General features: G+C 39.2%; 1 protein-coding gene across 1 annotated transcript; it reads left to right on the top strand.

Annotated features, from left to right (window-relative positions):
- Window positions 1-3: 3 nt before the first annotated feature.
- Window positions 4-26,417, top strand: cckbrb (cholecystokinin B receptor b). Its single transcript, XM_026145732.1, has 5 exons — window positions 4-509; window positions 11,461-11,712; window positions 15,196-15,457; window positions 20,118-20,245; window positions 23,415-26,417. Exons 1-5 carry the CDS (start codon window positions 347-349, stop codon window positions 23,951-23,953), a joined length of 1,344 nt encoding a protein of 447 aa, XP_026001517.1. The 5' UTR covers window positions 4-346; the 3' UTR covers window positions 23,954-26,417.

The raw sequence follows: 26,417 nt of genomic DNA, 5'->3' as shown, positions 1-26,417 counted from the left end.
CGACTCTGGCAGTTCATTTGGCAAAAGCGCAGGAGCGCACCGCGCTCACCTCTCCTGGTGCGCACCAGCCCTCGATTAACGCGCGACGCTCACTGAGACACATCTACAGTAACCGAGAAGGAGTAAAAAATAAATAAAAGAAAGGACATTAATCTAGTTTTTTTGTTTTTACGTTTTTATTTTCTTTTGCAAATTGGGAAAAAGACAACTTATACCTCATTCAGTCAGTGTGATGGACAGTGGATGCAGAGTAGTGTTATCTGACACTTTAAAGGTTCGAATTCCTTTGAATTTTTTCCTAATATTATACGGCATCAACTTACGCTGCGAAAATTAAATCAGAATCATGGCTGACTACGTGAGAAATGAGACATCCATCAACCCAGAGTGCGTTTTAGCGCAGGTCGACGCGCTGAAGAACGGAGCGGGTAACGGGAGCTTGGAGGCAACAAACATCGCCTGCGGCAACGCGTCCACACTCCTCATACCTGAGCGTGCGAGGCAGAGAGGTGAGCGCGCACACACATAGCTCATCTTTTAATGAAATGTGCCACCATAATGTCTCTTTATTTAATTTTAACGCGCTATTATCTGCACTGAAGCATTGCATACGTCCGCAGACTGTATGCAATGTCCAACTTAAGTTTAATTTGTAGTATTGACTTCATTGGGATGTGATGGGACTGATGAGCTCTGATTTCAGAGAAACTAAAACGGATTGTTTTTGTTTTTCAAGTCCTTAAAACTACAACAGATACAATCTGTGCTTTTAACAACTTAAGGTAAAAGCATTCTGTGCTTAACATTTTACCTGGAGGTGACAAACTTTCTGTCTGATACCATTTCAGTCTTTAGGACTTAGCAGATTATTGGAAGTATATGGAGGTGCGTTAATGCTCTTTTTTTTACAGTAAGGCTGGTTTTTTAGGTTCTATTTATTTTAAGCAAAAAAGTGTACAGAGCAGCAGTGAATTACAGATCAAAGAGGATGCACACAGACAGAGAGGCACATCTAACCCTGGCCACACAGGGGATTTATTCATAAAAAAAAAAAGTCACATCAGGGCTGTTCCTCACGGTCATCCCAGTCCTAAAGCATTTTAATGCACTTTATCCAAATTGTGATGAGAACAGAGCACCTGTTATGCATAGACTTCCCCCACCCCCCCATGTAAATCTATAAATTTTGGAGGGAAAAAAAGGACATTTGAGTGCATCATCACTGTACACTTGCAACTTCCTGTGTCCTGTTTCCAGCTGCTACATTACATTGTGGGGTCTTCGTAGGTATTGTTGTCACTGAGGAGAGTAGTGATCTGTGGTAATCCGTTGTGTTTAGGACAGTGCACCTTCCCTTATCAGCTGGTAATATAGTGATGTTGTGGTCTTTGCTCAGGGAAGCGACGGCCTTCTTTTCTTGTAATGTGAGATTAGATGGAGGGACTTTGGAACTGGAGAGGGTGGCTGACACTTTCATCCTGATTTGCTCTGCTTCTGTCTGTGATAATTTGTTAATCACTCACATCCTGGGCCATTTGACCTCAGGAAATCACATGATAGGGTGGAGCCAGGTTTCACAATGAGCTCACCCGAAACTCTGGCTGATTGGGACCCACACCCGCTTTCACACTTTGGCTCATGTGATTAGGTAGAGGATCATCCTTTGTCCCTCTTTGGGGGGAAACTCCCACTTGGTTTAAATCTGGGACTCTCCGCCATTTGACCTTAGAACTGAAGAAGCTTCTCGGATGAGAGGTGAAATGTCTTCAAGCAACTCAAAGAAGTCCAGACGCTTTTCTTTCCAAGCTCCTTAGACTACGATGACCTGGATGACTGAGAACCTTCACAGACATTATCAATCTTCACTCCTCAGAATTTGTCAGTGTTTCTGTGTTTGGATGAGGTGGTTTTGCCACATGTGCCTACGCTTGTGTGTGTGTGTGTTTGTGTGTGTGTTTGTGAGCAGCATAGTGTCAGTATACTTTTATATAAATGACAGATACCTGTACCCCTTTTATAAGACTTAAAACTGTAGTGCATTGTAGGCGATGATGATTGATTTGCCTCTCCCTCAATCATTCCCATAATTACACACGATCTTTTACACCTCCCAGTGGTAAGTAATTTCAAACTGAGGCTGAATTAGAACACTTCAAATTACAAGCCCACTGAGGGCACATCTAACAAGTACAGATCAATGTAAGGTGGCTTGTGTCTCCCGAGCCTGGCAGCAGATGTGTTTCATATATTATATGCAGCAAACTAAGATATTTTCTTTCCCCCACAACATGTCAATCACTCCTTCAAATCAGGCCGTTCTTTCTCTCTGGTTAATATTCTCACTGTATCTCATAACTGCACTTCATACTGATCTCAGATGATCATATAAATAGATCAAATTAAAGTGTCGGACCCAGTGCAGCTGCTGTCACCGTCATTTCTCACTCCATCACTCCCAAATTGATTGCTTCTCCACCTCTGTCAATCATTCTTCTCATCTCCTCTTTCTGCCCTTCTGTGTTTATCAGGCAGATTGAGTTGCATCACTGTCAGACTTTGAAAGAGTTACGTATGTTTTATGCAGATTGGTGACCTCAAGGAGCGTGCCGTGGACCACATGTAGTCTGCAGGGATTTAGTAAATTTATCCTTCCTCAATGGATGACATTTATTTTGATCAGTGAGATATCTCCAGTCCAGGCTCCGCCTGTTTGCCAAAGAGTGTTTTTTTGTATAAATCATTTGATATGTGTATAAGAGGAGAGGGTACACTAAAAGCCAAGCTATGATACTGCATGATTTACAGTAAGTTGTGAATGAAAGTTGCCATAAAAATGGAAAACACAAAGGGAAAGTGCTGTAAGTATTAAATTTGAGAATTTAATGCACATTTTCTGAAGACAGAAATATGACACAAAATTGTTGGAATAACCTGGTAACAAAAAAAGGGTTGCTCTGCAAAATGTCTATGTACATCCGCTGCTTTGTGAGCATTTCACCATGGATACTGGCATTCACCCCTGAGCGAGGCACAAAGTGGGAGCGAGTGCATGTCAAAGTAAGGCCAAACCTCTGCAAGCTCCAGGTGGAAACATGTTGCTCGACTGCAGACACCTTTCAAAATGGTTTCACACTCAACACAGTGCAGGTGTTGTTTCAGGTTTGAAAAAGAAAAAGAACAAAACAAAAAGCGAGAAAAAAAAGGTAAAAAAAAAAAAAAAAAAAAAAGACACCTACGTATTCTCTAAGGGCTTCAAGGCACATGGATTTACATCATCGCTGTAGACTTCAGTTACTGTGGCTTCACAGGAAGCTTGTCACACGTTGCTTCGTTTTCATTAATAGAATCAATAAAAATCCTTATACTTTATCTAGGATACTGGAAATCTGGCGCATAATTTGTCACTCGAGCAGCAGGAGGCAATTTCTGGAGGGGATGATGAAAAATAATGAAAGAGGGGTCTGTTGTCAGTGCCAGGAGCAAACCACCATTTCAAATCTGTTTTCAGAAAGCAGTTTATGCAAAACAAAAGGTGTCTAGTAAACAAAAAAACCCCAAAGTAAAATGTACAAAAATGTAACCATTTTCCCTTTCATTTCTTCTTTTTCTCCCACCACTTCTCTCAGCGCTCCATCTACTGTCGCTCACACCCTCGCTTCTCACTCTGCCTGTGAGAGCTGAGGTGTTTAATACATGCCTGCGCTGTTCGACAAGCAGCAAACCTAATGTTCTGCATGCTGACCGCTGTGATGGGAGACTCTGTGGATTGCATGCTGTAGTCTGTCAGTCAGCAGTAAATGGGTTTGCTCGTTGCCGCGATCAACTGTTCGGTTGGGGGGTGGGGGTGGGTTGGGGGGGGTGTTGACTTAGTGACAAGGCTTAGGTGGCATTTACCCTGCTGGATTAGCCACTAGCTGTGACATTTACCAATACCTAGGTCTAACAGGAGACGAGCCAGCTTTCCTCTCACAGGCGCAGCGACACGAGGGTATACTGGGATTTAAAACGATGGGTGTTGCATATGTTTAAGAGACTGGTGAAATGCAGGGTTAGTAAATTATCTATAATATCCTGTGTAGCTACTGGTTGCAAGAAACATACGAAACCTTTAATATTCATTAATGAAATACAAACTCTTATACTTTTGTTCATAATTGAACATATTAAATAACAGGCTTACTTTACTTGTCAGTTGAATTGTTACAGATGATTTGTTAGCATCTGCTCTGCAGTGTTTAAACAGCACTTTAATGGCTGGTAAGTTGTTATTAATGACATGTTAGATATGCTGTCGCACATTATTTGCAAATTTGTTCTGCATGAAAAAAAAGCGTAACAATCAATGGTGTCCAATACGACCCACATCTTGCATCTCTGTGTGATCTGCCCAAATTCAGAGACGTATCTCTCTATTACATAGTGAAACAACATGTGCTGGCAATGGAGCCGAACAAGAAATAAATGACACATGATCTAAAGCAGCATATCTGGCCTCTTTCGGATAATTGCAAGTAGAAAACCCCCAGCAGTTAAAACAAAGTGATTTTTCCTGCAGTCTGTAAACAGAGAGCAGACTGTGTGTCAGCGTCAGTGGCCAGACGTGGATGTGCTACAGGCTTCCCTTCTGTCATTTGGCTCTTTAAACTGAAAAGACTTTTGGTTTAGCTGGGTACAAACAAAGCCTTGCCAAATGGTCAGTGTTGGTTTCAGTAATAACTTCCTATCTATAGAGTAATTTCCTGCAACATTAACCATTACATGATATTTCTCTGCCTCACTGGCAGCTCTGGCCTCTGTGTTATGTTTGTGTCTGTCCGTATGTGTCTGATTTGATTTTTTTGTCCCCTATCTGGCCCATTCTGCTGTATAACAAGAAAACCAGACGTAAATTTTCAGGCCAGATTTTCAGGCCAGAATTCAAATATGCTGATAATTACAAACATTCAGACTAATATGTAACTTCCTGAGGTCTAAGTTGTCATTTCTCATTTTATAAAATTGTTTTCTCAAATCTCCCAAGGGAAAAAAGAAAACAATCATTCTAAGAAAAAAAAATTCCACCCCCAATCACCCTATATTTTGCCTTTCTCTACAATATAGCGTAATGGCATGGTAATGTTAGCTTGGCTCAAAGCTCAGTATACAGTGGTGAAGTGATGACATTTTATAGTGTGAAGAAGTATTTGCCCCTTCCTGATTTCTTTCTCTTTTTTGTTTGCATATTTTTCACACTTAGATTTAGATGGTCAAACAAATGCAGTTTTTAATGCATGATTTCATGTATTACGGGAAAAAGCTGTTCATACTTACCTGGCGGGTATGAAGTAAACTAGAAATTCCTGCCTTATTTTTAAGGGTATAGCAGATGTCTTGGTCATGATTGCTAACTTAATGTTATGGAGCAGCTAGTGTATCTAAACTAAAAAAAAAAAAGCGACCAATAAAAAGCAGCATATTATTCCATGATCACGAGAAACTCAAGAACAGCTAAGAAAAAAAACTGTTGACATCTATCTGTGTGGAAAGGATTACAGGGCCATTTCTAAGGCTTTGAAACTCCAGTCAAACACAGTGAGAGACATTGTCCACAAATGGAGAAAACATGGAACAATAGTGAACCTTCCCAGGAGTTTTCTAACAAACTACTCCAAAACTATATTGATGACTCATCCAGGAGATCACAAAAGAACCCAGAACAACAGGAAAGCTTGCCATGATTGATGTAACCAGGAATTTTACTCTCTACCAGAAAATCTCGTGTGACTGAATTAAAACAATTCGGGGGAAATAAAATGAGCAAAAATTCCTCCACATTGTCGTGAAAGACTCAGTGCCAGTTATTGCACTTTCTCCCAAGAGTGGCACAAGTTATCAAGTTTAGAAGGCAATTACTTTTTCACACAGGGCCAAACAGTTCTGGGTAAATCATCATTTAAACAATGCACTTTTAAATTCTTGTCTAAAGTCAAAATTTGATTGACAAATAAGTGATAAGTGCAATAAAGTAATGAATGAGGAAGCACTGTGTATCCGAAAAGACAGTGGACACATAACTGTAGATGTAAATTGCAACATTAAAGCTTTAGTGCTTTAATCTTTCTTAAGCACCAATTCTTTAGAAATTACTAATTTGTAGTAATTACTAATTCTAGTATAAAATTACATTAAGATGTTAGTTTCATTTTGGATCTGTTTTCTGAAAGAAACAGCGATGAGAAAGAAGGCAAAAGTAACCAGAAGGAAAAGAATGAATAAAATGTGCTTTGGGGGTTACCCTGCTCCCTCTCAACTACAATACAGTAGGTTAAAAAATTGTTTTTCAAAAGTCTGTGCAAAAACAGTTTCACCTTATCTTATCAACTACTATTTTGTTTCTTACCCTTATTTAAGATATTTTACCAACATCAATAACCCTATAGAGTAGATGTGCTAAATCAAGATGTGGGCCCATTTTCACAAGCGAAGATTTCACTGTATGAAAAATGCACAGACCGTACAGCCTGTTGTTGAAGTAAGCACTAGTCATCAAATTCTGAATCATCGTTCCACCCCCCCCCCCCCCCCCCTTTTTTTTTATTACAGTCATAAATCACATCTGGCCAAGTATAATATACCTATAGCACCTCTACAGGGAAGGTTTACTGACTTGAGGAGTTCATTATGTGATTTTTCTTTTGTTTTACAAAAGCTCAACAATGCTTATATTTTTTTGTCATTTACTTTCCCTTACATAGTAATCATTGCCAAATAAATAAATGGCAAATAAGTAGCTTTGGTTCAGCATAACATAGCACCACTGAAGGAACGATGGGCTGGGAGGTCAGTTCCCTGATCATTAATGATGATGGTCACAGAATTGATCATCATCAGTTGATGTGAGATCAGGAACTGACCTCCCAGCCCATCGTTCCTTCAGTGGTGCTAGTTTCAGTCATTGTGCAAATGCACTGTTTATAAAATTGAGGAAACCTGCAGTCAGCTGAGACTGAAGAAGTCACTTGGATGAGTGACGAAACGTTTCTCCCACTGAAAACGCTACGACCAGATGAACAGAGTCAACCCTTTGGGCTATATATGAGTCTGTTTTGCAATATGTTCACAACCTTAAAAATAAGTTATTATCAGAAGTTCAAGTAACAATAATATTAATTTTAGCATTTAAACAGACTCATTGAGTACCGCATTTTCATTTTGCGGCACTAATCAGCCCAGCGACGCTGTGAAACAGAAGACTGCAGTATTAGGGTGCTCCCTTTGCAGACATGTTTTGGCCCGTGTGAGAGAAAGGTAAAATATTAAGAATGTCTCCATTCTACACTGATGAGCCAAGTAGCAGCTATTGCGAAGACTGTCCTGAAGGAACTGGTAAATGTGCTCAGGGAGTTATCAGCGAGCACACAGGAAAGCTAATTGGCTTTGATTAAGCAGAAGCCAGTGTAACATATTTCATTAAGCAAGAGAGGGTGAAAGAGAGATAGACAGTAATGAAGAAGAGTGTTGCTTCCTCTTTCTTGCCAATCATGCGTCTCCGTATTTCCATTCTGCTTTTGCGCCCTCAATGCAAATGTAACAATTTCAGTGGCTGCAGTTTGCATGTCTGTTATTAGCACACCAACCATATTAGAGCTTAATGCTTTTTATTTGCATAGGAGGAGTTTGTGAGACAGATGGTGGAGGCACATGTCATTAGATGTGTGTGTGTGTGTGTGTGTGTGTGTGTGCGTGCGTGCGTGTGTGTGTGTGTGTGTGTGTGTGTGTGTGTGTGTGTGTGTGTGTGTGTGTGTGTGTGTGTGTGTGTGTGTGTGTGTGAAAGGGAGAGACAGAGAGAGAGAGACCATATGACTCACTGGCATACTGTCTTTTTGCTGACCAAGCTAAGTGATACAAGAACATTTGAGTGAATGGGTGGTTTCAAGAGCACCAAATCAATTTGGTAAGACATGATTCTATTTTTATCCATGAACTATAAATATGCTCATATGCATTAGGAGCACCGAAGCAATTCCAATAATGTACCTCTTTAACTTCATGTCCGCTCTTGGGTATCCATGTTCAGATTTTGCAGCACAACCTGAACATTACGTCGCCTTCTGTTAAGCAGGCAGATAAGTGGAGCTCGGATTATCCCAGCCAGCTGTGCACAATACACATGTTTACATCCCAGGTGGATTACTAAAAGTCAATAAGAGTTAGGTTTGGGATTACTTCAAATAAATGTGGTTCTGGGTGTTTTTTTTATGTTGCGTTGTTAATCCTACTTTTTATATTGGAAGTCACTGATGTGATCCTTAAGGAATGTCCTTAAAGCAACGGAAATGTTAATCAATGCTGGCATTAGCTCCTGATTCTTAAATAAAACACTCAGTGCTCAAAACACAAGCACTAGGCTACCTTTTTTTTCTCATGCACTTTGGCAAATTAGGTGGGAGCCACATTGTCGTGTGTCTGGATGCTGATTTTTTTATTTTTTACATTTTTTTAAACAGTAAAAGCTTTCTACTTTAACTGAGAGCAGAGGGGGAAAGAATCAATGGAGTATTAAAGCAGCAAAAGACTTCTGAAACTGAAACATTTAAAAGTCAAGTAGATTTAAATTAAAAACACAATGACCATAGCCTCACTAAAAAAGGGCACTGCAATGAGTGAAAAAAAGAATAATTAAAAACAAATTAAAACACAAAAAAAGAAGAAGACAGAAAGGGATATCAATAAATTTGGTGATTTCAAGGACACAGACACTCTTGATATATATTTGCAGACTTTAGTTAATCTAATTTACCGGTGCCTTTGAGGAACTGCGGTGGTATATTTTCAGGGGATTAAAGGCTTGAGTGTGTTTGACTGCACATGCCTCCACAACTGTGTCAGTGAAGTCCGGGCTTATGTGTGCGATGTGATTTGTGTCCTCAAGATTCAGCATACATGGGTACCTCCAATCCCCAGGATACAGACACAGTAGCTAACCTGTTTAAAAGAGTGTTGTGTCTAAGAAGGGAGGCGAGGTGAAGATAAGAGAGAATGCCGTTAACATGGACTTTACAGGATATGATCCAGTGAAGCTGCCAATGGCTGAGGGCACAGAGAGGCTTTAGGTAATCTTTTACATTTAACAGTATTTTTATGCAAGATTGAGACTGTAACTTTAGGATAGGAAAATAAAAAAACCTTCTAAATTTGTTAGAGGAACTTGGTTGAAATGGCACTGAAGGAATGAAAAGCAAATGATATTAACTGTTTCACACATAAATTGAATATTTTTCAGAGGTTGTTGCTGAGCTCCTGCAGCCTGGAGACTGCTATTCAATTTACAAAAATAATTTGAAAGGATGCGCTCGATAGTTTTAGTGTCGTTGTAATCCTGTAAGTATTATTTCATACTGACTTTTACCTGCTAACTTGAAAAAAAAAAGTAACTATCTGCCTGTCAGGGTTTATCATTTAAAAGGATGACATCATTTTAAGGTGTATGAACTTGCCTCGTATCATGGGTTTTATAACATGGGTTTTAGTGCTATCCAGATGTTCTCCAGATAAAGAGGGGAAGAGATTTGTTGGCTATTTGGGATGCAGCTGTTACAGGAAGTAATGAATCAGTGAACGTATTTTAAAAATCCACTTTGGGAATGTTTAAACCTGCCTATAGTAGGTGAGAGACCTGGAAAAACCTAGCGTGTGTTATCTGTTATGACTCTTTGTAGTTTTTTGTATTTGCATTATTTATTTTGTAGGGACCTGTCATTTCGTGGGATCTAAATCCCTCTTTTGGGAATACAAATCAAGTCCCATTCAAATAAACACAATCGAGATTTAAAACATGGTTTAAGTTCCTTGTTAGGATTCCAGCCTCCCCTACCACCACGCCTTGAACCCACTGCGCCACTCCTCTTCTGCAGTGGCACCGCTAACCACACCCCGCCACAATATCATCATCAAAATCGTGGATTAAAAAAAAAGAGGTTCCAATATAAAAGTTGTGTTACACCTCTGACTCCACAGATATTTGCCCCATACAGCCGTCAGGACAACCGGCAGCTGTAATCAAATTACAATAACATCTTCAGAGCTTATGATTTCACTTTCTCTTTTCTAAGCTCTTCCCTTTTTCTCTGTCTCTCTAAAAGCCAAGGTTAACACAGTCAGCTCCTCTCTACTTAAAAAGGGTCATTTATCTTGCCAGTGGTATCAGGAGAGAGTCCACTACCTTATGGGAGGATCCAGCTCACAGGATTTTTCATGAGGCAGCATGAAGTGAATTTTTACAGCAAAGTTTAAATATTTAAACTAATAAGAAGGTGCATCCAACTCTAGTCCCTTTTCCTAGCATAACTTTCTATAATTTTTATGCAGTTGCACCATTCTGACTTTTTCTCAGAATTCAGAAAAAGAAAAAAAAAAAAGACGTACCCACTTTTTCCCCCCCCAGTGGCCCTAATCCTCTTCTGTATTATCATCACCATCACTCTGTAGATACACAATTGTCTTCTATTGATTAAAACTTAAGGTTAAATCCATGTAACTTTTTGTTTCATTGCAATAATTTTTACAGTTATGCCAAAAGTGGGCCAAAAGAAACTAGGGAAGACAAGCTAAACAAAACCTAACCTTTGATTAGGTCAGAGTCCACAGTCCACAAAACAAAATGAGCAAAATTCACAAACTCTAGGAACAACAGGAAGCACACAAATGAGGCCAATAAGGCACACTGACAAAGGTAGAACAGGAGCTATACGCTGAGGGCAAATTGGGAAAATGTGAACAAGAGGGGAACAGAAAACAGAAGAACATAACCAAGGCAATAAACAGACACAAAGTAAATCTCAAAACAAAATACAAGAGATGCTGACGAATAGTGTCTCTTATATTTTGTGATCAATGATATGATCAATATTTTACGATTTTTAAGAGACCACTACTGGATGTAAAAACAAGGTCCCCTCTGTTGTTGCTGATGCTCTTGGACCACAACAATTTTTGGCCAACACAGTGTTTATAGACAGGAAACAGAGCAGTGCCACTCTGCAAATTTTCAGCTGGGGATAAATTGAACTGTCAGGACACTTTTCACACCATAACAGTTTGGACACAGTCACCGACACTGTAATGTCCTTCATTGTGGCCATGGCATATTGTCACTTAATAGCATCTAACATTTTATAAACAAACCAGCGCAGTTTAAAGGTAATAAAAACTGTGCAAAGCATTACAATATAATAATAATATTTTAACAGTAACAACTCCCAATTGTACTGCTGTTGGCTGCACAATCAGACGTTCCACCTTTAAGAGACAAATCCTAGCAGATAAGACCCTGCTCACTCATTGACTTTTACAACTTAATAAACACAGCGAGAATTAGACAGCTTTATGAAGCTAAAAAGTGAAGAGTACACCACTGAATGAAAACAGACTAACACTTTAGCACGCTAATATTCCCTGTGTTCTTCTTCTTTTTGTTACCAGATGAAGACCACACACTTCGGATCCTGCTCTATTCGCTGATCTTCTTCCTGAGTGTATTCGGAAACCTGCTGATCATTGTTGTTCTAACGGTCAACAAGCGCATGCGCACCGTGACCAACACCTTCTTGCTGTCTCTTGCCGTCAGTGACCTGATGATGGCCATCTTCTGCATGCCCTTCAACCTCATCCCCAGCATCCTTAAGGACTTTATCTTTGGAGCTGCCATGTGCAAGATAGTCACCTACCTCATGGGTGAGAGAAAGGGGGTGTAGTGATTTCAGATATTTGGAAGCTACCTTTTTACATTTTAGGAACATTTTAGTTTCTTAAATTTTCTTAGCTAAGCTTATTGGAGAGATACAATTTATTTCATTTTAATCTATCTGTACCATAAATTTTAGGTTTCCCTATGGTAAAGACATATATAGACATACATTGTAAATATAGCTGTGTTTTACAGAACGATAATGTACGTACAAATGTCCTTGGTACAATGTTGGTGATAATCTTTTTAGCTGATACAGAAGAACTGCTATGAAGTGCTGTATAAATCTGATTCAGTTGAATTTTAAGCAGCACAGTCGCACATCGGTGGTTTGCAATAAGATGAGAGGTCAGACACCTTCTGATGGAGGTTAAAAGTATCTCTACCAATGGGAATTTCTTCAGGGAGCCTGTATGGGCTTTTCTGTGAACAGTGTTAAAGTTCAAGCTTGTGGTGAGGATAGCAAATCATCAAAAGCCATTTTAATGCCATGAAACTAAAGAATGTGAAGCAACTTTCAGTAACTTTGCTCCAAATTTCTGCAAATATCTGCAAATTTAGAGTTCACTCCAGACTAATGGGAGTCACTTTCCATCTCATATTTACAAGAACAACATTTAAAATCAGTATTAATGATATATGAATTATATAAATGAATACACAATATATATATTAATAATGTATGAAATCTAAATCAGCGACAGTAGGTTACAGATAATTACAAAGCTAAAGATGCTGTCATTTGTTAGCAAGCAGTGTGTAAATATTACATTTTAGTTCAATTCAAATCTATGTTTATGGCACCAAATCACAATACAGTCACCTCAAGGCATTTAATAATGTAAGGTAAAGACCTTATAATAATGAAAAATGAAAAGGAAAACCCCCAAGAATGATGACAGTGGGAAGGAAAAACTCCCTTTTAACAGGAAGAATACTGGAGCAGAACCAGGCTCAAGGAGGGGCGGCTAAAGGATGAGGATGAATAAAAGAACATCATTTTCTCCAATTATGGCATTTACTATAGGCAACATTCATGCTTGCCTGGACACTTTTCTTAATTCTTTCCTCATCAGACATTTGTCTGCAGATTATAAAGAGATACATTTTTCAGTTCACTACGGAATTACTTTTCTGGCTTTTGGTAAATTAGTTGGGCTCTGAGGGGAGTTGTTAATGGTGATCGAGTTATCTGTAAAGGATATTGGGTCAGTCATCATTTACAGTTAAGGGCCCACAGATTTGGAATACTTTGCAACCAGAAATAGAAAAAACAAAAACAAACAAATTAACTGTATTTAAAAAGTTTAACGCAAAGGCAAAAATAATGGCTTAAACAAAAGAAAATCTATAATCATGTATCATGTAATCATTGATTATGTATCATTTTTCAAAAGCAAAAATCTTTTTGTCTGATGCAAGCTGATTTGGCATCATTTGCTATTTTAAATCTAAGCAATTACATTTCGAGTTTGACTGCAAAGCTAAGTCAATTTTACCTGGAAAACAATTAACTTGGCTTATTAGAAAATGGTGGCACGGTGGTTAGCACTGTTGCCGCACAGCAAGAAGGTCCTGAGTTCAATTCCAACATCAGGCCGGGGTCTTTCTGTGTGGAGTTTGCATGTTCTCCCCGTGTTTGCATGGGTTCCCTCCGGGTACTCCGGCTTCCTCCCACCGTCCAAAGACATGCAGCTTGAGGGGATAGGTTAATTGGAAAATCCAAATTGCCATTGTGTGAATGGTGTGAATGTGCGAGTGAATGTGAGTGCGAATGGTTGTCTGTCCCTGTGTGTTGGCCCTGCGACAGACTGGCGACCTGTCCAGGGTGTACCCCGCCTCTCGCCCTATGACAGCTGGGATAGGCTCCCGCGACCCTGAAAAGGATAAGCGGAAGCGAATGGATGGATGGATATTAGAAAATGAAACAATCATCAGTGGCAGCTGGTGGTTTCATACTAAATGAAGACACCATTCAGATGCACTGACTATAGTGTTCCTGTTGCTTTCTAATCCTGTACTTCACTTAACCTTAATAAAATCTGTGAAAACAATGGGGAGCAATAGCAGACAGAGGGTTAGGATCTCTCACCTTTTGACCTTCAGCTTATACAAGTGGCACGTATTCTCACTTTTTTTGACATTCCCACCTATGCACCATCCCTCACTTCATAAACAGCTCAACAGCTGTGAGGCTAGAGCTTTCTACAGACAAGAGACACTTGAGAGCTTCTTTAAAAATTCAAAAAACAAGTCTTCATAAACCCAGACTGAAAAAAAAAAAAAAACCTGGAGCACAAACGCGCAATTTTACATCTTTAAAGATAAAATGTGATGATGAAATATCAAGATTAGACTGGGGCTACTGACCCTGAATTCTCAACTGTGTCTCCACCAAATTGGTTGCTACATAGAGTAAATGAAGCACAATTTAATGAGTGAATGTGCCGCCCTTGGCAACCATTGAAAAATTGCGTTTGCACAAATAGCAGAAACATATTTGTCCACGGAGTGGAAAGAGTTAAGCATAATGTTTAAGTATATATTTTCTACAGAATGGCCTCTTAAAATAATTTGAAGGGGGAATGAGATGGAGGTAAGCTTTAGTCTTTAATTCAGTGTGTAATATGGTTGCTTATTTCATATAAGTAGTTAATTAATGTACTGTAACGCAGATACCTGGAAAAGGAGAGGACATAACATTTTTATGTTAACAACATAAGAAATTCCAATGCAATTATTGATATTCAAATATGTCAAAAAAAATAAAGCAAACAAGAACAGGAGGGCTTTTGTGCCCAGAATTATTTGAGAACTGAAGAGAAAAGAAGGCTCATGTAAAGCTTATGAAGGCAGCCATCATTAAGGTGCACTGAAGAAAAGGACCCTACGGGGAGACTATTGGTGGATTGTCTCCTGCTTCCTTGGGGGATGCTCTAAAGCTTCCTTCGTATATAACCATAGTGCACCTAAGGGTCTCTTGCTCCCTCTCTCTGACACACACACACACACACACACACACACACACACACACACACACACACACACACACACACACACACACACACACACACACACACACACACACTCAGTCTGTATTGTGTATTCTTGCTGAAGACCTGGATAAGAGAGGTGAAGAGTAATTTCCCGTCTTGCCCTGTCACTACAGGGATGGCAGATCAAATCTGTGGCTCAGGCCAGCATGATTTCCTCCACCACATGATTCAGATAACTGTCTCCACCTCACACTATATTCATTTGCAAACACGTCTCCACCGACTGCAGCTTTTTGTTATGATTGCAGATAATAGCCTACTTGCTTTGTGTTATTTTTTTATTATGGGTCCAAACTCTTTTTTGGCACTGAGCAGTAATAAAGGTTTATACAGTACAATAAAAGATGTCATTAGATACAAGATAGCAAGAACACAGTATTTTACCTGCTTACTTTTTTGTTTGTTTTCCAACAGGCATATCCGTGAGCATCTCCACTTTTAGCCTGGTTGCCATAGCAATTGAGCGCTATAGCGCCATCTGTAACCCCCTGAAGTCACGGGTATGGCAGACCCGTTCGCACGCCTATCGGGTGATTGCTGCCACGTGGGTGCTGGCCTTGATCATTATGATCCCCTATCCGATCATCAGTCACCTGGAGTCGTTTCCGCGCCGTGACAACACTACAGCACACCGGTGTCGCCACAAGTGGCCTGTCGCAACTGCGGAGCAGACCTGGTGCGTGTCTTGGTTCACTTTGGTAACATAAATCATGAGTGCTATGTTCAAAATAATACTCTTCACCCATCACCAGGGTCAAGGGTGTAATTTCCAGGGGCATTAGGGGCTTATGACCCCCCCCCCCCCCCCAATAGTCAGACCCAACCAATATAACCCCCTCAATAAAATTATGAATAATCTTGCATAAATAGGCTGTTGATTTTCTTTACTCGTTTCAGGTATCACCAGCAAAATAGTTGCATGTTTACTCATCTGGGAATTTACCCAGATTTATTTATTTATTTAGACAGAGATCATGACCCCCCCCCCCCCCCCCCCCCCCCCCCCCCAATGTTCAGCACAAAGTTACGCCGATGACCAGGGTTATTATAGTTTGCGTTGCAACTTGCCTGGTTAGGCATTGATTGATGTGTTACAACACTGTGAGTCTGTATTTATTAAAATACCTGTACTAATTTTTGCAAATCTTAACACAGAGGCATGTACACTATGCAATACAAAATAGCTAAAATATAATTAAAAAGACTAAAACTAGCACTGGCACTATTAAAAACTAAGCTACAACTAAACATTTTCAAACTAAATGAAGTTACAATGAATTAAAAATAGATTATTAGATACATTACACAAAATAAACAGTTCTCGGAATAATTTGTTTTCTTATTCTAAAATTATGAGAAAAAAAATTGGCAGAAATTTCCTTTAATGGCCCGTAATCTGTAACATGCAATGCCAGTGCAAAGTGAATGAGATCTGAGATAAAGTGCTCTGAACTTCCAGGTAAGCAAATGAGAGAATAAGATCTGATTGACATATGACCTGATCGTAAATACATTAGAGGGGTTACCTAGGCAACAGGAACCTGGAAGCAACCACCTTTAAGCTTCAAAGTGAAACATGACGAATGAATCGCTTCCACTGTGGATGCAGCTTACCCCTTACCCTCAACCCTTATCAACTTGGTAAACTCAGTAAAGAAAGTTTTTCACACAAATCTTCAGTTCTATGAAAAACTTAGCACACACCTTGAAAAACGAGTTTTAATATCAAAAACTTCGTTTCTGCACTTATATTACTTTCGGATAACTCTGTAATGTGACGTAAAAAGCTTCTCTCCCCCCCAGACAGGCTGTTATAGATTTGCTGGTGAGCTTGGGATCACGGTCATGTTGCATGACCCAATTTCAACCAAGCTTTAGCTGTCAGACAGATGGCCTCACATTTGATTCTAGAATACTTTAGTATTCAGAGCAGTTCATGGTCAATTCAATGACCGCAAGATACCCAGTTCCCGTGGCTGTGCAGCATGACACTGAGATGTTTGTGCTGATATGTTGCATTTGGTTTTTGCCAAATGTAGCAAAAATCTTCACGTTAGTCTTGTCTGTGCAAAGGGCATTGCTCCGGAAGTCCATGCCACAATATTCTTGATTGTTCTACAGCACGGGTCCCCAACTCCAGGCCTCGAGGGCCGGTGTCCTGCAGTATTTAGATGTGTCCTTGATCCAACACAGCTCATTCAAATGGCTAAATTACCTCCTCAACATGTCTTGCAGTTCTCCAGAGGTCTGGTAATGAATTAATCATTTGATTCAGGTGTATAGACCCAGGGTGAGATCCAAAACCTGCAGGACACCGGCCCTCGAGGCCTGGAGTTGGGGCCCCTGTTCTACAGTCTAACCTTAGGGGTGGTGGTTTGCTGGGAAGTCCATTGTGGCATTGTGTTAGCACACGTCTGAATGCTCCAGAACAGCAAACTGGCAAATGTTCTGTTTTGTCAGTTTGCAACATTTTTTTTCTGCTGGCGACTTATTTATTTTTCCTCATAACAATAAAGCCTTTGTATCCATGTGTATATATGTGTGTATATGAGCTATGTATCAAGTGCCCATAGTATCCACACATTCTCTTGCCAAGTTTGATTCCAGCTGGAGATACAAATCCCCTTTGGGATTGTGACAGGAGGGACATAAAACTCTGCCAAATCAATTATGTGAAGCAACACCTTGTAATAAGTGAATTACATACCACACCAAGTACACCTGCAGCACCAAGACCCATCATTGCAGTGTTTTATGAAAAGTTCTGATTTACTGATTAATACAAGATTTTATTTGCTATGGCTAGGGTAATTGTAGAAGTTGATGTCTTCTTTTACTACTGTGACATTTGTTTTAAGTTGTATTTATAACAAATTCTAATTCTTACCTAATGAGCTAGTGCGGGAGAAAAATAAGAAGAGACTACAAAGAGATCAAAATCAGTGTCTCTTGTGTAGACCATTTTATTTGTTATACTTTTCATTTCTTTAACATTATGGTGAGGTAATATATTTATTGTATGCATATTTGATAAAAAATATAAGAAAAACAACAACAAAACATATCTGAAAAGTCATTAATGCTCTGAAATTTAGAGAAGGATGTCTCCTGGATTAACGAACATAGACACCATGAGTGGACATGGTACGCAGTCACACAGTGGAAGTTGTTTTAACTCAGGATGGTCTAATATACCATGAAATTTCAGTCATGCTACATAGCCTTAATTTAGTCAGGCATTAAATTAACTCCATGCAACAATATTTTTGGCAACTATAAGACTGAAGATTAAAAGTTCCTATTTCTTCATAGGAAATATGTTTGAACATTTTACTCGTATTATAAACACACATTTCCAGCTATATTTTTACTTCATCATCAAGCCCGCTGTCGGACCATCCTTCCTTCTTTACTTTCACAACACTTGCAATCACAAAGTGATTTTTAATGTAATAAACTTTAGATGAACTGTGTGTGTTTATGAGTGGTGTGTGTGTCTCTGTGTCCTTTCAGTAAGCCACTCTGTGTTGAAATATCTCATTCACTTCCATGTTTGGACCTGGAGCCTGTTTTAACTATGTCTGTTCAATGTTTATGTGGAACCATTAGGACAGGTGAAGACAACAGAGCGTGCTTCAGTGTGTTTTTGTTATGAATTATGATAAAACAGGCTTTGGATGTAATTTCAGGCGACCATGTGATTATCTTTGTGTGCTCATTATTTTTGTTTTTGTATTTGTGTCTGATTTGTCACGTTTGTATTTCATTTTCTCTTCTGGGTATAAATTCTGCTCCCACTGTCTCTGATGTATTATCATAACATTTGACCCACAGAGCGAAGCAGCTGCAGCAGCAGAGCTGGTATTGTTTTCACCTTGTGAATCTTTCACTGAGCGCTAGATCCCATTTCATTTGATTTTCAATTTATGTAGCAAATGGCCTCAAAACATCCAGTCCACATAAAAAGATTATACTTTTTAAAGCGTATCTATGTCTTTTCTGTGTGTCTCAATGAAAACTATAATCCTGTCTCACTGTGTGTGTCTACAATGGTGAACGTATTTGTATAAACCTCTGGAATATTAATGTGCAGTCGTCCCTCGGTGGTATGTGTTTCTTCATGAAATGGCTGATTAGATGAGTACCTTGGGAATTGTTAAAAATGGAAAGGTCATTGGTCTAATCTCCACTTGAGACATTATCTCATCAGTCTCCCTGCAAGACTTTTATTATTATTATTATTATTTTATTTAGACACACAATACTGTGTCTCAAGCCTGATTTCTTTATATTTTGCTGGGGAAATGAGAAATAGCTGCAGTGATTGATTGAAACATGACCAAACATACATGGGAATACAGCACATAAGGAAAAAACAGAGTTTGCACAATTCTAATGAGCTTAGAAACAAACATTTTACTTTCTTTTCATTTCTATAAGTAGTCTTCAGTCTCCAGGCTTTGTGAGGGACATTCCAAAACTGCGCAAGTTTTCAACTAATATCTTTGGCAATCACCTTGTTGGTGCCAAACTTCTAATTTATGCCTGTCAAACTGTGCTAACGTTGGCATTTTTCATACATTCAACCAAATAAATGGGAACAAATTATATGCTTTTGCAACACGGCTGCTTGTAACAAAGGCCTAAAGATATAATTTAAAATGGGGTTTTTTTTGCTCATGGTCTGTTATGTGTAGCCACAACATTCGTTCATTCTTTGAGTTACATTCCTTTTCATAGGCAGGTATTTGCTGGCTTAACAAAAAGAAAGAAGAGAAGAAAGAAAGAGATTCATTAAGTACCAAAGACAAACTCTGAAAGACCTTCAGAAAGCCTGGAGAACTAATCCTCAAGAGACCACTTAAAAAAATCCTTGGAAAGAAGGATTTTTTTCCATCAGTGTTCAGATTTTGCCAACAGGAAAACATCCCTGTTTTGTTAAATTCACTCACTGTAACATTTGCAGGTGTGTAATTGAGAGCCGCCTTCAACCTGAGTGTGGCGCGACCCATTAGCAGACACCGCTCATGTAATAATGCTGTATATGTACAACTGCTATGAATTTTGTTCCAGAACTACTGTCTTTACTTGTTTCCATTTTTATCCAAGTTGTGTTTTTATTTCTGGTCCAGGCAACAAGCTTGTTGGATGTTAAAATGCTCAAATGCAATGCTTTGCTGTGACCCAACAAACCAACAGGCAAACATACAAAGCACGTGATGAATGCGTTACTCATAAGATATATACAGACTGCAACTCAGTACACGGAGTTCACGTGTTATTGGTTTTTTTTGTCCACTGTGGTTGGATTTTTAAACTTCTCGTCTCTCTTTTAGGTACATTCTGCTGTTGCTTGTACTGTTCGCCATTCCAGGCGTGATGATGATCGTGGCCTACGGTTTGATCTCGAGAGAACTTTATCGAGGCATCCAGTTTGAAATGGGCCATAAAAAAGATTCTTCAGGTGAGGCCATTTACACTACAGTACTTATAGAAAACATAAAAGAAAACATAAAGAAAATAGTAAGTTTGAATTAATGTTCCAGAAAGCCATGTGGTTCCAAGAAAACAACAATAAAAAACAGAGAAAACTACAACATTTAAATCGGAATCAGAAACAGAGAAGGTTTATTAATCTCAGTTGTCATAACAGCATGCACACGACATACGGCATAGCTATCATATAAAATGAGGCAAATGTGTATAAATGTAAATACATAAATATAAAAAGGACACGCATATTAACACTTATGTTTTGGAGAAAAAGAGCAGTAATTCAATACATGGACAGGTGAATCAATGTGCCATAACAATAATTTTACTTGTATTCATACTTTTTACACTTTTAAACTGAATCGCAAAAATATTCATCGAAATGATTTGTTAAAGGAAGTAAAAAACGTCTTCATATTAAATGTTTATATAGAACTTTTGTTGGTCCTGTATTTCAGTTCATCTGTGTGTGTAGCTCCAGTATACAGAGAGTATACTTAGTATTTTCACTAAACAGTTAAAAGCACAAAATAGTCGAATAGACGATGGACTCCGAAAACAAACACAAAGTAGATGTTTTTTTTAGTACATTGACATTTTATGAGTAATTCAATTGAGTTTTTTATATGATATAAATTCAATTCAATTCAATTTTATTTATATAGCGCCAAATCACAACAAAAGTCGCCTCAAGGCGCTTCATAGATACAGAGAAAAACCCAACAATCATATGACCCCCTATGAGCAAGCACTTTGGCGACAGCGGGAAGGAAAAACTCCCTTTTAACAAGAAGAAATCTCCGGCAGAACCAGGCTCAGGGAGGGGCGACCATCTGCTGCGACCGGTTGGGGTGAGAGAAGGAAGACAGGATAAAAGACATGCTGTGGAAGAGAGACAGAGGTTAATAACAGATATGATTCAGTGCAGAGAGGTCTGTTAATACATAGTGAGTGAGAAAGGTGACTGGAAAGGAAAAACTCAATGCATCATGGGAATCCCCCGGCAGCCTAAGTCTATTGCAGCATAACTAAGGGAGGATTCAGGATCACCTGGTCCAGCCCTAACTATATGCTTTAGCAAAAAGGAAAGTTTTAAGCCTAATCTTAAAAGTAGAGATAGTGTCTGTCTCCTGAATCCAAACTGGAAGCTGGTTCCACAGAAGAGGGGCCTGAAAACTGAAGGCTCTGCCTCCCATTCTACTTTTAAATACTCTAGGAACAACAAGTAGGCCTGCAGAGCGAGAGCGAAGTGCTCTAATAGGGTGATATGGTACTACAAGGTCATTAAGATAAGATGGGGCCTGATTATTTAAGACCTTGTATGTGAGGAGCAGGATTTTGAATTCAATTCTGGATTTAACAGGAAGCCAATGAAGGGAAGCCAAAACAGGAGAAATATGCTCTCTCTTTCTAGTCCCTGTCAGGACTCTTGCTGCGGCATTTTGGATTAGTTGAAGGCTTGATGAGTCAGATCAGTCAGTGCTCTCTAATTGACTTTACTCTTGTTTTGATTTCACTGTTGAATGAAACTCTCTGTTACTGAATGCCACAATTCTTATCAGCTCATACCAAACAAGTTCGAACCTTACATTTTTTTTCTACAGGGTTTGTGTGAATTATGAGGATTTTTACAAGAATTTCATTAGTGCTACAATTGATATAGTGTGCGCAGGCTAAGTGAAACATAACCTTTTATCGGAATACAAACTCGTGTCTGGGGTGATAGCAGCACCGACTGTCCTTGCTGATGCTCCATTAGAGGATGGATTGGCTGGCAGCTGCAGGCATGGACATTACCATCTGTTTGCTCTCAGAGAGAAAGAGATTGTACAAATATAAAAAGAGTTTTTGGAGGAAAACAATATGGATTAAAAACAAACAGGGGAGGAGAAGAGATTGAAAAATTGCATCTTACCTCACAGACTGCAAAACTGCCTCTATGAAATGTGTTTAATAATCCAGCAGGTGCTTTACAATACCAGATCTTGTTTGTATGTGGTACCTTGAGGCTTTTTAATTCTGAATCCTCTTTTATTATTTCTTTATAGAGGAAAAGCAAGGTTTTCAAATTGCTTTATTGAATTGTAATACCCCCATAGGCTAGTAAGAATTACTTGCTAATATTCCATCTATGAAGGCAAGAAGTTGCTCTTTAAATGACTCCAAAATAACCTTACACAGGAGTCAGTCAGCTGGCTGCAGGATAAAAGATGATTTCCCAGAATAAACTATTCTTAATGCGATGGCAGAATCACTCTGATATCAAGACCCTTTATGTTTAACAACGCTGACTTGTAGAAAATGTATTCCTTCACAATTAAATTGATTTTCAAATTTTAGTTTTAATGCAGTCGGTGATTGGAATCATTTGGACACACAAAGCCATGGGTTTGTATTCAGAAAAAAACTGTTTGGTTGAGGTTATTAAATGATTTTTTAAAAAATGTAAACAAGCACTTTTTATTTCAGGTATTTGCAAACTCGTTCTTCTCTAAATGGAAACAACATTTTTCCCTAACATTAATCAAGTGCTGTAAATGTCTGAAAGTTTAATAATGCCGAAGGCATCACAAGTGGATACAGCACTCCATTATAGGATGTTTGTGACTTTATTGCTTTTTTCATTATGTTGATGTAATTTCCTTCCAACGACGTGGCAATTTAGTTGCATAGGATAAAACATTATAAGGTGCAGAGGTGTCGTTAAATGATTTAAAGCATGCCAGAAGAAGGCCCCGACATGAAGTACAGACAGATGGATTCTTAAAGTAATACACAGTTTTATGTCTATATTTTCATTGCTACTGAGTGTGCAATCATTTGGAATAATACCTATATCCAGTATTTTTATTGTTTTAATTATGTTCTGTATTTTTGTTTTGTTCCAGTGGTTTGGCATCAGTTCACTTAAACCTTCAAGTAGTGTCTGTCCTTTATGTCTTTGTGTTTTGAATTTTAATTTGCCTCTGATATAATCCAGACCCATCCCCAAAGGGCACAAAAGGCATAAAGTATCACAAAGCAGGAGCACCGCTCAAACATTAGAGGATGAGGTTTTAAAGAACTTGGCTGAGAATTTGTTTTTATTGCATTTAATTAACACCAAAATACTCTCTCTTTCACCCTGTTTGTCATTTCAGACGTAAATGGCCTGACCTCTACTGTGTCTGCTGGCAGCGATGATGGAGACGGTTGCTATGTGACTGCAGTCCAGCGGCCGCACACGATGGAGATGTCTGCAATGGCTGCATCAGGCAGGGCGATCAAGGCAGAGAGGCCACGCAGCAACACATCAGAAGCCAAGCTAGAGGCCAAAAAACGAGTCATTCGCATGTTGGTGGTGATTGTTGTCCTGTTCTTTGTCTGTTGGATGCCACTGTACTGTGTCAACACCTGGCGGGCTTTTGATGAAAGCTCTGCCACACAGACGCTCTCAGGGGCCCCCATCGCTTTTATCCATTTGTTGTGCTACACCTCCGCCTGCGTCAACCCGATTATTTACTGCTTCATGAACACACGCTTCCGCAAAGCTCTGCTCGCCACGTTCTCATGTTGCATCGCGCCTTGCCATCGGCGTCGTCATCGTGGGCTTCGGGACAATGAGGAGGACGCTATGGCAACAGGTGCGTCCATGTCCAAGTTTAGTTACACTACTGTCAGCACTATGGGAACCTGTTGAGGGAAATGGATTCACAACAATTCAAAAAAGACAGCTACAGAGGCAACACGAGACCCAACATCCCCCCAGCTTTTTGTTTTTAACACGTGCTCATAGGGACATTCATGTGAAGTGAAAAAATATGCCATGTGATGTAGCAGCATAGAAGCTTCATTTATGACTGTGAATAAAATTATATATCGATTATCTTAAGAAACCCAGTCTTAAGTGTGAATACCTCCATGGTTGGCTACATGATATGTGAGACAGTCTTTATAACTAAATAGTAATTATGTAGCTATAACAACAAACCCATGATTTGCTATGTAACTTTAAAACTGTGTTTGATGTTTTGCAGTCAGTTGCTGGTTGTCTGTGTTAATGCTGATAATACATTTGCCTTGTGGACAAAGTGCCTGCTTCTAAACTGAATGGCCTTCATTGTCATTGTAAATATATACAAGGAAACTGAGATGTTACTCTGTGGTGCAACGTAAAAAAAACCCCTAAAATACAGGATTATAACTAAGACGTACAATAAAATCTAGGATAAATAAAGGTCTAAAAACCTGTATAAAATATACAAATCTGTATGTACATTAATAAATGAAGTGCGGGTGCAGAGGAGCCAGATGGGTGGCACACTTTTATTATTTTTTCTCATTTGATTTTTATTGCATGAGAGAAGAAACTGAGCTAAAAGCCTGCGTGAGTGAAGTCCTTGATGATGTTGGCAACTCTGCTCAGGTAGCATGAATGGGCAATGTCCTCCAGACGGGAGAGGGGGCACCCAGTGATTTTCTCTGGAGTACTTTCATATCTGCAGCCTGCATACCACGCCGACATGCAGTATGTTACCAGCCTCTCATTTGTTGCCCAGTAGGCCACCATCAGCATCCTGTCCTTACATTTTACGGTCCTCAGATATGAAGACCTCCAGAAACTTGAATGTTTGTGCCCTTTCCACATGAAGAGAGTTTTATAGTTTGCTGACTAGAATGTCTCTAATTATGATATCAAATGCAGAGCTATAGTCACATAGCTCCCTCGGTGTTCTGGGTGGTTTATTGCTTTGTGGATTGCTATGGCAATTGCCTCTTCTGAGGATCTCTTAGCTTTGTAAGCATGTGGATCAGGTGTGGGAGAGGGGCGGCTTTTAATGTGATGCTTGGCAAGCTTCTTGAAGCATTTCATAATCACAGCCATACAGTAAGTGTAATGGATCTATAATCATTCAAGTCCACAGAGACTGGCTTTTTGGGAAAAGGAATTATAGTGCCTGACTTGACTTTTTCTAATACCCCAGTGAGCTGGTTAGCACATGCTTGGAGTACTCTCCTTAGCACATGTCTGACCTTAGCAAATATCCCACATCCTGTTCCTGCAGTGAGTCTGTTGTGGCCTCAAACTGGATGAAGAAACCATTTAGCACCTCCACAGTGATTCACATTGATTCACATTCACGGTGATTTTATGCTGTAACCCTTGCCAAACCCTCCAGGAGCCGTTATGTATCAGGTGGTCCTCAGTCCTGCTCTTGAAGGCCCTTTTCATCATCTTTATTCCACTCTTTTAGATTGGCTCTTGCTCTGCTGTAACAGGCTTTGTCACATGTTCTGAAGAAAGTGTTGTGGTTTTTGAAGAGTGTTTGGACATTGCTTGTCATCCACAGTTTGTGATATAAAAAAGCATTCCTCCAGCTTGGTTGAATAAATCCCAGGTTGTGTGATCAAAGCAGTCCTGTAGCTGTGATTGAGCCTCTTCGGGCTGTGATCGTCTTCATTCCTGACTTTGACTACTTCTAGCAGCAAATGTTGCAAATGTCACATGCTGATAGAAGTTGGGGAGTACTGTTTTAAGACACCAGTGGTTAAAGTTGCCCACATGCGGGTGACTGAATGGATGCGCTGCTGTTTGATAATGATGGCATTAGCACCAGGTGGGATGAAGACAACAAAGACTATCACCACTGAAAACTAAATATTATATTTACCAAATATTATTTTTCCTCTGACTATTGAAGTTAGAAGTGTAGTTTAAAAGTTCTGGAATGCTCTTAAGCTGCAAATATTCACCAGATGTTATAAATTGCTACATGGCAGCTGATAAATGTGTGGGTTGTTATGTGATATTCATGTCATGACATAAAAAAAAATCAAACGAAAAAAAATTATGTAAGCCCAAGCACATAAAAGATGTTTCTTTTAGAGATGGTGTCAGTGGCTATTGAAGGGACTGGACTTTTTGGAACGTCTGCAATGGGTTAATTTTATAGCCCTGGAGTTTGCTGCTTGATGTAAATATGGTTTATCAATATCATTGCAACTAATGCTTAAAATGACATTGTAGCTATAGCACCAGATATTGCTCCTATTGCTGAACTGCATTTGTAAACCAGTCTGTTAAGTGCAAGGTACAGGCACTTCCCAGAACCCTCATTATCTATCTATCTATCTATCTATCTATCTATCTATCTATCTATCTA

Source organism: Astatotilapia calliptera, chromosome 16 (assembly GCF_900246225.1).
Source record: "Astatotilapia calliptera chromosome 16, fAstCal1.2, whole genome shotgun sequence".
Taxonomy (NCBI): Eukaryota; Metazoa; Chordata; class Actinopteri; order Cichliformes; family Cichlidae; genus Astatotilapia; species Astatotilapia calliptera.
This window is presented reverse-complemented; position numbering and strand designations above follow the sequence as displayed.